At 34.1% G+C, this 14,516-nt stretch overlaps 1 protein-coding gene across 13 annotated transcripts in view; it reads right to left on the bottom strand.

Moving 5' to 3' along the window:
* The window catches only part of PICALM (phosphatidylinositol binding clathrin assembly protein), a 100,936-nt gene that overhangs the window by 31,494 nt on the left and 54,926 nt on the right, over window positions 1-14,516 (bottom strand). For 6 of the 13 annotated variants that reach the window (XM_047879341.1, XM_047879335.1, XM_047879344.1 and 3 more), the window contains exons 9-13: window positions 13,013-13,098; window positions 10,830-10,953; window positions 10,429-10,565; window positions 7,969-8,072; window positions 2,074-2,223 (exon numbers count right to left, since the gene is read on the bottom strand). In XM_047879341.1, coding sequence (XP_047735297.1) covers window positions 2,074-2,223; window positions 7,969-8,072; window positions 10,429-10,565; window positions 10,830-10,953; window positions 13,013-13,098 — 601 coding nt within the window. The remainder of the gene's footprint in view (window positions 1-2,073; window positions 2,224-7,968; window positions 8,073-10,428; window positions 10,566-10,829; window positions 10,954-13,012; window positions 13,099-14,516) is intronic. The other 7 variants (XM_047879345.1, XM_047879347.1, XM_047879346.1 and 4 more) reach the window with 2 other exon arrangements.

The raw sequence follows: 14,516 nt of genomic DNA, 5'->3' as shown, positions 1-14,516 counted from the left end.
AAATCTTGGCAGATTTGTTTGTTTGTTTTTTAAAGTATACTTGATACTTTAGTCCGCACATCCATAAGGGAAAGGGCAATGTAGAGCAAAGCTAAAGGTCTCCTGCTTCGAGCTTTTGCTCCTACTAGCTGGGTTGTCTTAGTGTATTAACTTTTCTGGGGACTCAGGCGATCCATCCAGAAAATGACAGTAATTATCTTACCAATATGAGAGTTGAAACTTGACCAAACATTCTCTCGAGGTCTTTGTAAGCCCTAAACCACCGATTCTATCATTTTATCTTCAAATGCACCAACTCACCTTGGCGCACATGGCCATCAAACTTTACTTTCTGTGCTTTCTGGTCTTCCTCTTGCCCAAACCCATGGGCTCCAACTTAAGAAACATTTGGAAAATGACATTTCTAGTATATTCCTTTTGTTACAGACTTTCCTTGGATAGCTTTTATATATTTTTACTCTTCTATTTCAATGTGAAATAGCAATGGCCTTTAGCACTTAAGTTTACTGACCTCCATTCTACCCCTCTTTGGTGAATAGAAGATTGACAGCCTGAAACATATGCACTGCTCTGACTTAAACGATGGAAATGATAGCCCCAAAGCAAAGATACCTTTCATACCCCAAATTAAAGCAACTGACTTAAAAAGACACAAGAAACCGTATTTACTAAATATATACTAGTTCACATTCAGTAAGCATAAAGAAAATACAAACTTATTAGAAAACCTGATTCAAAGGATAACTCTAGTAACCCTTTATTACCAGGCAAATAAGGTACTATATTTCACAAATTTTGTGAAGAGTAACAGAATGTGAAATTGCGTTTCAACCACTTTTTATTTAATTTGTAATGAATTACAATGACATACAGGAATTACTGTAATTAATTATTATAATTTGGAGCTATAAGACTAGTTATATATAACTAGGGCACCTGCCTTGGAACTCTCTCAAATCTCCAACTATTGTTTTCTCGTCACCTCCCTTCTGCCCCATTAGCTATATAGAACAGAATGTTCAGAATATGGCCACATGATCTCTTTAGGGTACACAGATAACTTTCTGCATGCTGATTTAAACAAAGATTTAAATTTACATCACTTTAAGCTGTTTCTCTGAATTGAATAAAAGCAGTTTCACCAACTTTTAAGGAGCGTTTATCATCTTTTTGGAGGTTCAAAAACATTAATTTCAGGTTAGTGTATATTCAAAAACTTACATTTTCCTGTATTAACTCTAGAATGAAATTCTACCATTTTATGGATTTTTATACCACAATTAAATGCAATTTAGTCAAGTTGTTTTTTATTTTCTACTTGTCACTTAACTCCAAGCTAACAATGAAGTGAAACCCTTAAGAATGGGACAGGGCGCCTGGGTGGCTGACTCAATTAAACTGACTCTAGATTTCAGCTCAGGTCATGATATCAGGGTTTGTGAGCTGGGGCCCTGTATGGCGATGACAGTGCAGAGCTGTCTTGTGATTCTCTCTCTCTCTCTCTCTCTCTGCCCCTCTCCTGCTCATATGCGCCCATGTGCTCTCTCTCTAAATAAATAAACTTAAAAAAACACAAAAGAATGAGACATACAGTATGTATTTATTTGAGACAATCTAAAATAGTACTATTCACAGTATTAAAAAAAAAAAAAAGAGCTACTAAGAGTGATTAACTACCCTCTCTCTCAAACACAGAGGGGGAAAAACAGAAGCATGCATAAACATGTTGGTAACTTTTAAGAGATGTTACCCTATAACCAACTCTTCGAATTAATAAAATGTGGCAAATGATGTTAGACAGCTTGAGCATCACACTAATATGATAGATAACAAAACACTAAAAAAAGCACAACTTCAAAGGAAATTTTCTTTCCTAAAAACTTGGATTAAATAAAATTAGGGATACTAGTGTTAATTTAAAAATCTCACTACATTAATGCTATTTATTTTATTTTAAAATTTGATATTAAAATCCAAAATTATTGCAGTGCCTTAAAAATAATTGATGAATACGTAAAAAATACTTAGGCAGTATAAACATTAATTGGAAAGAAAGGTTAAATTGTACTTTACCAACAAACATTTCATGAGTAGGTGTCCTAGTAGTAAAAGTGGATACATCTGAAGAAATGGGAAGGTGAACATCACCACTACTTTTTGTGAGGAAAGGATTTAAGCTTGGAATGGCATCATCAACAGCATCTACAGTAGCAGAGAAAGGATCTGTGCAGTCCAAGTGCATTACAGCAAAATGAAGAAAGGAAGTAAATTAATTAGTATTGCAATTAGTCAAAAGATGCAAAGTGAAAAGTAGTAGCTATATTATTGTTTATTAATCTCAGTGCAAAATACCTAATCATCAACATCAAGATGGAAGAATTACATTTAATTATTTTAAAATGAATCCTCAGAAGAAAACATTTATGTATCCAATTAACATTGGTAGCATACTAAGGATAGATCTGCTTTCCAACATCAGGAAGCAAATAGTCAGGTAGTTAAAAAAAGAGAAAGAAACAAAATGCATCTATAAAAGAGCCACCCACCCTGGACCATGTTCCCTGCCCTAGGTGGGAATGCATTGGTTTTCATGGCACAGCTATGTTTACTCAAATAACAGACATAAACAATCAATATGTGTGTGGTATTGAGTAAAATTTCAAAAACAAAGAGAATCAGGGGTCAAGGGGTATTTCTAACAGGTGAAGGTAACTCGTGTATAGGTTCAGAGGTAAGAAATTAAAAAATACAGATGAAAAGGTCTAATGATTTAGAAAAAGGAAAGGAATTTTAGAAAAATGAAGAACAGAGGCATGAGTGGTGGCCATTTAGTAAACTGGGAACTGCTCTGAAGGTCCAGTTAAGGATTCTAAAGCCAAATCATTAAGCCTTTAAACAATTTGCTGAAGGGACGCCTGGGTGGCTCAGTCGGTTGTTAAACGTCTGACTCTTGATTTTGGCTCAGGTCATGATCTCACGGTTTCTAGGATGGAGGCCTGCGTGGAGCTCTGCACTGACAGTGCAGAGTCTCCTTGGGATTCACTGTCTCCCTCTCTCCACACCTCCCCCATCTGCACTCTCTCTCAAAATAAATAAACTTAAAAAATAAATAAATAAATGATTTGCTGAAAAATAACAAAAGTATTGTTCCATTAGAATAGTACAAAATATATATTATTACCAAATCCTACCGTAAAGTTATTTTTAGAATCAGATAATTACTTTACCTATACCTCATTCAAGATAATCATCATTCTAATGATTGAAAGCTACTCATCCTACCTTAAGTAAACGAGGAGAGAAAAAATAAAAAGCAGCAGAAATACTTTTAACCTGTACTTCCTGTACTTTTAACCAGCAGTCTGTTCTTGCCTATCCTTGTCTAGTTTGTGATCCTCACTTAACAATGTAGTAAGCACTATATTTTACCCTAAGACTGACAGAGTAAGACAGCAAAGGGCTTAAGGACCAGCTCATTCACTATAAGCATACTTTCCCTAAAGTCAATAAATTCAAATCCTACAACTGGTTAAAAAAGAATACCAAGAAAATATTGAGATCAGTGGCTTATACAGAATCTTTTTATGAAACTTTAATTTTTGTATTATTTTTTTGTATTTTTTGTATAATTATTTTCTAGGAATTAATTATTTTTACAGAACATCAATTCACACCCCAAAATAAAGTCCTACAAATGTATCAAAATTCATTGATGTAGTGTTCAAACTCATATGATCATATTTAACATCTTTCCCACCCCTCCACTCCTGAATAAATGGAACAACGGATAGAAGAATCCAAAAAAGTAACTGAGAATTAAGAAGTAGAAAACAGATACAAGAAATGGGTTTTCTATACCAAAATAAAAATGTAATGATAACCAATCTAACTCCTTCCTGAGTAAGAAAGGAGATGCATTATGTTTACAGTTGATCAATTTGCTGAAAGTACTATTTTAAAATACTGAATAGTGGTATGGAGTTTTTGAAGTATATCATACATTGTTAGACTCAAAACATCTCTCTAGTTTTCCATGCCTTTGGCTATGAGAGAAGTCTTTCAAAAAAACACATTTTTCTATTACCAATCTATTGGTTTATGAGAAAAGACATGTTTGGGAAAAGTTGTTACTTATCTGCTACTCTAATGAATGCTTAAGTTTTACCTAAGTACTTATTATCAATCATCTTCTACTATATGAAACATCCTAGAGAAGAATATACAGAACCATGTAAGAATGCCGTATTTAGGTCAATCAGACAATAAGAAAAAAACAGTTCTTAATCTACTTGACAAAACACGAGGTAATCTAGATGATGTTAATCTGTTAGTGAACACTATACTATCAATAATAAAAACAGGGCGCCTGGGTGGCTCAGTCGGTTAAGCATCCGACTTCAGCTCAGGTCATGATCTCACAGTTCTTGGGTTCAAGCCTCACGTTGGGCTCTATGCTGACACCTGAAAGGCTGGAGCCTGTGTCAGATTCTGTGTCTCCCTCTCTCTCTGCCCCTCCCCTGTTCATGCTCTGTCTGTCTCAAGAATAAATAAACATCAAAAAAAATTTTTTTTAATAATAAAAACAAGTTCATTAAGATAAAAAAAATAATAATGTTTCAGCTATCCCAACTTAAACTTTATTTACCAGACTGGCAACTACTATAAATCCCCTAAACTTTTAAGAATAGTTTTTATCATTATTCATTTGATGGTTTAATTTTGTTACAACATTCAAAACTAATCCAAAAAGTTGAGGATCAAAATAGTGTTGAGGTCCTAAATACTGGATACCTACACTTACACAAAGACAAATGAGTTTTTCATATAGTGTTGTGTGTTTTGTGCCAGCTGTGAGTAAAGCAAATTAAACTTCAGAAAGGATAATTCTTTTTTGCCTGAATTAAACTTTGAAATCTTGCTTAAAATATACATCAGTGCATTGAACTGACAATATTGTATATTTTTAGATATGCTGTGACACTAAATTTTAAAGGTGATATAAACTTAAATATTCTCACCTATTAGTATTCAACACCAAGTGCTTGTTGAGACTCCAAACCATTTCTTGAAAAATCAAAGGCTCATTAATAAATGCAATGAGGGGAACAGAAGAGCTTGTGTTCTCTCATGTTCATTTTTAGGTGGAATCTTAAATGCCTTTTATATAAACATGCAAACCGAACTTCCCTGTAACTCTACATTCCTAACTTATCTGTGGTGCTTGGGATAAGAACTAAGTTAATACCAATTCTGTTTTAAAAATACCAAATTTGTTGTTTAAAACCATTTTTAGCAAATGAAAGCAAGAGAAACATAGAATAAGATCCTATCTTTGTTTTGCCACATGGTATAAAAGCAGCATGATGTAAAATGTCACATTATTTCAAATGTTTAGGTAAATGGTTAATTTCAACATTTATTTATTTTTGGGACAGAGAGAGACAGAGCATGAACGGGGGAGGGGCAGAGAGAGAGGGAGACACAGAATCGGAAGCAGGCTCCAGGCTCTGAGCCGTCAGCCCAGAGCCTGATGCGGGGCTCGAACTCACGGACCGCGAGATCGTGACCTGGCCGAAGTCGGACGCTCAACCGACTGCGCCACCCAGGCGCCCCGGTAAATGGTTAATTTCAAAAAAAAATCTTTAACACTCTACTGTTATGATCAAAACATTTTATATACAGTTTAAGATTTATTTATCTTAGTCTAACTTTAATTTTAAAAATACAGTAAAAAATCTTAATCCGAATGTCCTCGATATAAAAAATACACTGAATTAAAAAGTATTGAAAGTCTTCACTTAAAACACTCTTCAGCTATCCAATTATGCAGAAATCAAAACTCTAAAATTATCACCAGCTCAGAAACCAAGTATCTTTATATGAAAGTCAAGACAAGATATAATTCTTAAATTGAGAGGCTCATAGTAAAAATCACTGTCCTTTCCTCACATGTAATATTTGGAAAAATAACAGTCAATTGCTACGGCCTCTGTTCCCACTGTACTTGATTTGTATTTTTAATACTTTTAACAGTCTCATTTGTACACAGAAAGCCTAATGTTAAAATATGAAGGAAATTTTTATGGAAATAATACAAAGAGTAAAATAACCTAAAACAGAAAACTAAAACTTGACTACATGTATTCCAACATACTGTTTTCAAAACTGCTATGAAATAATTTCTTCTGGCAGGACATAAAACAATTCTTAGAGGCTGAAATTACTTGAAATTATTCTCCCACAATAATCGTCTACCCACCTTCATATAAGAGTTCAATAATCCCAAGCAGAAACTTTAACTTTTCATTATTAGAATTAACTATCCAAACAAAACAACTTCACAGTTCAGTTTCTTTGAAATGTCCTATCAGTTCTCAATAAGCCTACTGTAAAATTTCTCACCTATTTTGAAAAACAACGTTCAGCCTTAACTTCGGAAAAAACAACTACATTGTTTTTTATAAAAGCGGGGGAGGGTGAAGCAAGTTAAAATTGTTTATTGGCCATGTCAATTCTATTAAACTTTTCTAAAACAATTCACAGTAAGCAGAAAATATGTGTGTAATTTTGCCGATTAAAAATCCTAAAATTAGGACTTATCATTGGGATATTAAGGAATTACTTTCAGATAAATAGTTCTAAAGTATTTATTGACTTTAAACTAGCTTACCATTTTTAGAAATTGCTTCTTAATCGTAAGATTTAGCTAAATTAAACTAATCTTCTAAGTTAGTTTTTTAATCAAGTCATGGCTCACAAAATTAGTGTAGAAATCTAGTGTTCTAGTGTTTCACTATTCCTGTTTCCTGCCATATCCTGAACCAGAAATAAGCTGTCCAGAAAAGAAAGAAAACATCCACTCATTCAAAAAACATTAAAAATCAAAGCATCTAGGCATTGATAATACAGCACTGAACAAAATATTTAAAAAGCCCTGCCTTCACAGAGATTATGTTCTATTAAACTAAATAGAGCCTTAAGAATTAACTATAAAAAATAATGAAACAAAAAAGTTTTTAAGACTCCAATCATCAAAATATAGATGAAAAGTCTAGTTCATGTTAACATAAAAACTCACAACAATTAATTTATCTTGCTATAAGAGGTAAACTGATCAATTCAGATTTTACATGAGCAATGAAAATTTTAAGGTAGCTTGCCATTCTCTATAGTTCTGCAGACAGCATCCTCTCAGAATATCTCCCCTTTCTGTCCCAAATAATTTTTGAGTGTCTGTAAAATAATACATATATGCAAACAAAAGCACCAAAACCAAGCAAATGGAATCACTTGAAAACATATTATATGTCTAAGCAAACCTGCTTAAAAACTGACAGGGACTAGGCTCAATCCTTCAAAGATGCCAGGTCAATGATCATGATACAGTCACCTTAAGATCAAAGAACTACTCCAGGGCAGCAAACATTCCTATTGCTATTATGGGAAAATTCTTTGAATACCAAAATCTTAATGATCTAAATTAAAAGCTGTAAATACAAGTAGCATAAAGTTTGTCATAACATTCCCAGTCAGAACACAGTTTATTGAGTAGTAACACTGTACCCGTTTTATTAGAATCTATCATATATTTACATAGCATGAGTTTTCTTCCCCCATTAGTCATTTTATTTTCTATACCAAAAGCACAATAACCCTTATGCATTTTCTGATTATGGAATAGATATTCAACATTGAAAGAATGATTTCATACTTCAATATACATTGGGTCCTTCCTTTTCACCTTCATTAAAACCTCATTTCATAATTTAATTGAACAGAAATTCTAAAATTACATTTACAAATACATGAATGTCTTCAAGGAACAAAATTACCTCACTGCCATTTTAAATATTTTTAAAGTTCACACGTATCAAATGTAACCAGAAAGTACACAAATGAGTGAAACACTACAGAATGCAGATGGGAAAGGCTTACATAACAAATAAAGTAGAATTCATTAATGCTTACCTCCCCATGTACTTGCTACCTGAGAAGTAGATGGCATAGGAAGTACAGATGGGTGAAAAGTTGGCTGTTGTAAATCAAGCAGATCATTTGGTAGCTTTGATGTGCTAGAAAATATTTTGAAAAGATTATTTATTTATTAGGTAAACCTTGCTGTATCGGCCACTCCCTTCTCCTGTCCCAGTAAATAAAAACATTAAAAGTAAGAAAAGGCCCCAGTAATGTAAACCTCAAGAAGAGGAACAGTTTCAGCAAGGTAAGAGTTGCATACCTTTAATATATACAACAGCATATCTATATTTATAGTAGCATATTTCTACGGAAGTCTGGAAAAAATATTCAAGTACCATATCTTAAATTTATATAGGATTCAAATAATTATACTATACCCCTTTTGGAATGTATCAGTGACTCTCCTGGGAAAATACTGATTTCCTTACGGAAATGTACCTAAACAACATGATTCTGAAATATGAAACATTATGGCAATTTTAATTTTTTTAAGGAAATTTGTTTTCTTACTTTTAATCTTCAAAGAACTTCCATTACATTTGTAATACTAACCCCTCTAACAAAGCAAATTACCTGTTAATCTCACTTGCCCTGCTTCAATATCCAAACATATCAATAATACAGGAAAAAATTATACATGCATATATGATATAAACTTATAACAGAGCCACCCCATTACACAACTACAGGGGGCATTATTTACATGATATGTATGACTTTTATGTGATTAAGGAATAACAACTAAAAAAAGATACCAGAGGAGTGCCTGGGTGGCTCAGTCAGTTAAGAAGCCAACTCCTGAATTTGGCTCAGGTCACAATCTCATGGTTTATGGGTTCGAGCCCAGGTCAGGCTCTGCACTGATGGCACAGAGCCTGCTTGGGATTCTCTGTCTCCCTCGCTCTCTGCCCCTCCCCAACTTGTGCTCTCTCAAAAATAAACATTAAAAAAAAGATCACAGAGTTTCCATGAATTGAAGCATTGTGGACAAAACAACATACATCATTTTTAACTTATACTTACTCAAGAACAAAATGTCTCTTCGATGTAAAAAACAGTTTTACAGATAAATAAAAATATAAATGCATTTAGTGCTTTGGGGGAGAAAAACAGAATAAGGCAATATGCATTCTGTTATAGGCTGTTAAGATCTGCCTTCAATTAGAATTAAAAAGGTAAAAACTAAGAGTGTATTAAGTGAAGTAAAAAATAGCCAAATTAGTTCTTTATCTAATAATTTTTTTCATTCTTAAACATTCAGCTTCTTTTCCATTTATTTCCCCTAAGACAGAGTTCTTTCTAAGGTCCTCAAGTGGGGACGCTTCATGGGTTCAAAGTTATTTTAATGGGGATTTAAAAAGGCAGCATGCCAAACAACAAACAAAACAAATGAGAAAACAATAATTATAAAGGTGAAAGAAAAACACTAAATTCAACAAACATCTATTAAGACTTTAGGGAACAGGCAGCAACTAAGTAAGTTACATTGAATGATGACAGGTCTCAGGTGGGAGGGAAGACCTTCTAAGGATGAGTTAATAATAAAATAAACAGCAACAACAACAAAATCAAAGATATTGTTTAAGATTGTGTGCTTTAGTATAAGACTGTGCTAAATCTTATGCTAGCCACATGGCAATCTGTTGGAAACAGAAAATCTTGGGCCTCACTTTATATCTACTGTATCAGAAACTCTGGGGGTGAGGTTCAGAAAGCTGTGGCTTTAGAATCTCTCCAGGTGATTCTGCTGCTTACTAAAGAATGAGAACCACTGACCTATACCATACAATACCTTACGTGGAAACAGGTTTTAAAAAAAAAAAAAAAAAAAAAAGATTAAGAAATAACAGCCAGGATTCAAACCAGAATCTGACTTCCAAACTTCTACTTTAAACCACTCTGAGGTAAAAGATAGGACAAATTTAAAATAAACCAATTATTTGAATTTTCCTGGAAATATTATTATTTCCATTATTAAATAGCTTCAATTATTGACACTGCAACAAGATTATTGATGTTGGCCTGGTAGGCCTCAATACCACAGAAATCTGACAACTAAACTCTTACAGTGTTCCAGAGTACGGAGTTTAACATAAGGCAATAAATAGACATGAAAGACATTTAATATCCAATGAAAGGATACTGTGAAATATATTACCATACCCCTATTATGTACATATCCATATATAAAAATGAAACATCTGCCCCATAGATTACCCACTACATTCCAATTAGTATAAATTTGTAACTTAGCCATTTTCCATTTCCTAAATATGCAAGGTATATACTCTTAACATTTTATATTTAATTATACCATTATCACCACTTATTAACACCACTGTGTGAACTTCTGAATATAAAATCATAAATTAAACTAAATGTGAAAAGCTCTTTCTATTAGAAGCCTTTAGATCTAAGTATTCAAAGGTAATCTTTACCTTCTCCACCTACCTGTTAGAAGAACTAGGGGTAGAAAATATGTCAATGGCTGGTGCAGTCATTATACCCCCTGCAGAGGTGGACACAGGAGAGGCTGCAGTTGTTAAAGAGGTATGAGGTTTCTTTGCAAGTTCTTTTAGGCGCTGTTCCTGTTAAGAAAGGGAACTAGCATAAGGAATCCAAAACCCGGATTTGTTTTATGGCCACTGGAAAAAAAAGCATTATCTAATTGTGTTCTGATAGCAAAAAGGTGTTCTTGGTTTCATCAGTCAGTCAATGGCAGGATGAAAAATCAGATTATTGAGTTTCACCCCATTTGGATAACTATCATTAAGTTAGTCTATTTAGAGGTTCCAATTCCTTTATGAACACCTGTACCTGTTTTTCCAAATAAAGAGAATGCAAACACCTACCTTTAAAGCTTTTAAACGAGCCTGTTCTTCCTCTAATGCTGCCTGCTTTTCCCTTTCATCCACTTTGGTTAGAGACAGGCCAGTGCTTGCCAGGGAAGAGACTGCGTTGGAAAGTGTTGTTGCCCTAGGAAATTGGACAAAGGTAATTTGGCTTTCTGCAACCTGGTTATAAAATGGTCTGGCAACACTGCCATGGATTGGTATTACAATTATGAATTTACCTTTTGGAGTAAAAATCAGTACTTCAGATAAAATATTCTACCTAGTGACCCACAGGATTATTAGCAATTAGCTAATTTATACAAATATTCCCTGCTTTTTAAATTGTTAGACTTTGGAAAGAGTTCACAATAAAGGTATGGGACACTGCTTCTTCCAAGCCCCAAGGAAGGGAACTAATGCAATTAGAAAAAAGTTCACATACTCCCAGGAAAACCCTGATGGGTAAAATATATTGAATTTCTCGCAGGAAATTACTCCACTAATTTACAGCGTAGGTTTTGGCAGTACAACTACAGGAACACTAAAACATTAGTACCAGTAATAAATAATGTGTGTCTAGAGAGGTTTCCATTATAATACCACCCAAAGATGTCATTCCCGGAGGACCACAGGTTCCTTCAAAGACAGATCAATTTCGTCAGTCCATCTGGCACCTCCTTTCTATCTGCTACCCTCTTGCCAAGCTAGAAGTTCCTTTCCAAACATAGTACACACGCACAATGCATCACCATAGCAAGCCACCTCCTTCCCCTTACAGCATACCATAAACCCCAACAACATATATTCCCGAATGTCAATTCTAGGCAATATGAACACATCTAGGAAGAGTTCTAACCTGAAGAACTACTACTCATGACCTTCACTCATTTTCCTTTTATCACACACCAATCATCATTAATTTATATTCCAAGCATACAAGTGGCAGAACTACTAATAATTTATGTAAAATCAATTTTTATAAAATACAACTCAGAAGACAAGGGAAGAGTAATATAGTTGTGATAGAAATGCAAGAAACCCAGCAAATTTTATGATAACAAAAGTATGAAGTTAAATCAATGTACCTCAACTACTTGGCCATATTTTTTATTCATTTCTTATATAAGTGCCACGTAATTTGGCTTATGCTTCTAAAAACCTACTAGAAAATTGAAAGAACAAATTTGGAGTGAAAAAGTACTAAAATCCAGTAACATTTTCCTTTAAAAATTACTTAAATTCTGCTACCACAAATAAAGTTCTGAAACAAAAAAATCTAAAGAAAAGGTTCTCATTACATTTTACAGAATTTTTTTCATGTCATTAAAAGGAAATCTTCATAAAGAAACATGAGAATTACTCAAGTCACACTACCCAACATAAAACTCATGTTACAAAGTCAATATGAGATGAACCGTGCTATTTTCAGTTTGCTAGGTTAACTGGTTTTAGTCTTGGAAATCCACTCAAAGCCCAACAGACTGATTAAAATATGTCAAATATCAACCCCATGAATTGGCATCAGAGAAAGATAATGATATTTGCTATCAGATATCCTAGGTTTGAGTCCCAGAATTACTACCGCACACTTCACTGGGCCACAGTGAAGGTTAATCAAATTTGTAGACAGGCATCTTATAAGTACAAGACACCACATGAATAAATGAATTATCACTTTTAAGAGAAATACTGACACTGTGAATACAGCTGTAAACCAAGTACTCTGTGTTATCATCTTAAGAGATGCTGACATCAAGGGGCAACTGGGTAGCTCAATTAGTTAAGAATCTGACTCTTGGTTTCAGCTCAGGTCATGATCTCATGACTTTTGAGATTGAGCCCTGTGTCTGCGCTGACAACGTGAAGTCTGCTTGGGATTCTGTCTCCCTCTCTCTGCACCTCCCTTGCATGCTCTCTTGCTCTCTCTCTCTCAAAATAAATAAATAAACATTTAAAAAGAGAGAGAGAGACAGAGAGATGCTGACTTCTATTGAAGATCAGGAACTATTCCAAGAATTTACATGTATTAACCCATCTAATCCTTGGTAGCAGCCCTACCAGGTAGATATCATTAAGTTCATTCTAATATATGATTAAATCAAGATAAGGCAAAGTTAAATGCCTTGACATTTAAAAGGTAGATTCATCAACTCTCTCAGAAACATAAAAACCTGCTCTTTGCCCTAGGAACAGTAATATACCTGCTTGCAGCTGTAGAATCTTTGATTTTCTTTCCTTCCAAGGAAGCTAAATGTTGTTCCAAAGCATCAAGTAGACTGCTGGGGGCCTAAAATTGTACAAATATTAAGATTTTCAGGATAAAGAGACCATTGGTCAAAATAAATTAAGTATCACCTAACATGAGAGGAAAAAAAATAAACAGGTATATTCCTCATGAATAACAGTGGAGTTTTGTTTTTATTATGCTCTTATTTTTATTACATAAGCATGACCTAGTAAGGGGTATTAATAAACCTAATCAAAAAAAAATTGAGACTGGGGCGCCTGGGTGGCGCAGTCGGTTAAGCGTCCGACTTCAGCCAGGTCACGATCTCGCGGTCTGTGAGTTCGAGCCCCGCGTCGGGCTCTGGGCTGATGGCTCAGAGCCTGGAGCCTGTTTCCGACTCTGTGTCTCCCTCTCTCTCTGCCCCTCCCCCGTTCATGCTCTGTCTCTCTCTGTCCCAAAAATAAATAAACGTTGAAAAAAAAAAAAAATTGAGACTATGTAAACACGAAACATTAAAGAGTTCTTGCAAGTACTTTCATTAAATATATTAACTTATTTGAATTTTAAATAAAAACATACTCTTAAAAGCTAGACATATCGTTGGGAATGTTTCTGGTATTTTAGTAAGTACTTGAGTAAATCAAAGTGTGCAAAGATTATTTTTGAATAGTTATTGATAAATGAAACTACAGACCAGCATCAATAAAATGCAAATTAAAATCACGATGAGATAAAATTTCTTAACCACTAGAATGGCTAACATTAAATAGATTAGCAACATCATATGTTGGTGAAGATATGAAGCAACTGGAACTCTCATATGATGCTGGTCAAAGTTCATCCATCTTAAAAAATGATCTGATTTTTTTTTTTATGAAGTTAAATATACATCTAGCTTAACTACCCAATTCCATTCCTAATTATTTATCCAAGGGACATAAAAACCTATCTCTACAAGAAAAGATTTGTTGAAGAATGTTTTAAGTAGCTTAATTTACAACAGTAAAAAATTACAAATAATCCAGAAGTCCATCATTTGGAAAATGGACAAACAAAACTGTGGTAAAAGTCACACAACGGAATACTATTCAGCAATAAAGAAGAATGAATATGAGTAATACATTCAATAATAAGGACAAAGCTCAAAACACTATGATGAGCAAAAGAAGCCAGATATAAGAATAAATACTTGTGTGATTCCATTTATATCACATTTAAGATCTAATAAAATTATGCTATTAGAAATCACATCAGTAATTTGTGTTGGGGACTAGGGAAGGACCAGAAGGGGCCACGAGAATTGCAGTGATAGAAATGATTTAAATACTGAATGGTATGCTGGTAACACAAATGTTTAGTTATCAAGCTTCACTGAAATGGATACTTCACTCAATTTTGTTTTAAAAAGAAAGACTGGGGGCGCCTGGGTGGCGCAGTCGGTTAAGCGTCCGACTTCAGCCAGGTCACGATCTCGCGGT

This window comes from Prionailurus viverrinus, chromosome D1 (genome assembly GCF_022837055.1).
Source record: "Prionailurus viverrinus isolate Anna chromosome D1, UM_Priviv_1.0, whole genome shotgun sequence".
Lineage (NCBI taxonomy): Eukaryota > Metazoa > Chordata > Mammalia > Carnivora > Felidae > Prionailurus > Prionailurus viverrinus.
This window is presented reverse-complemented; position numbering and strand designations above follow the sequence as displayed.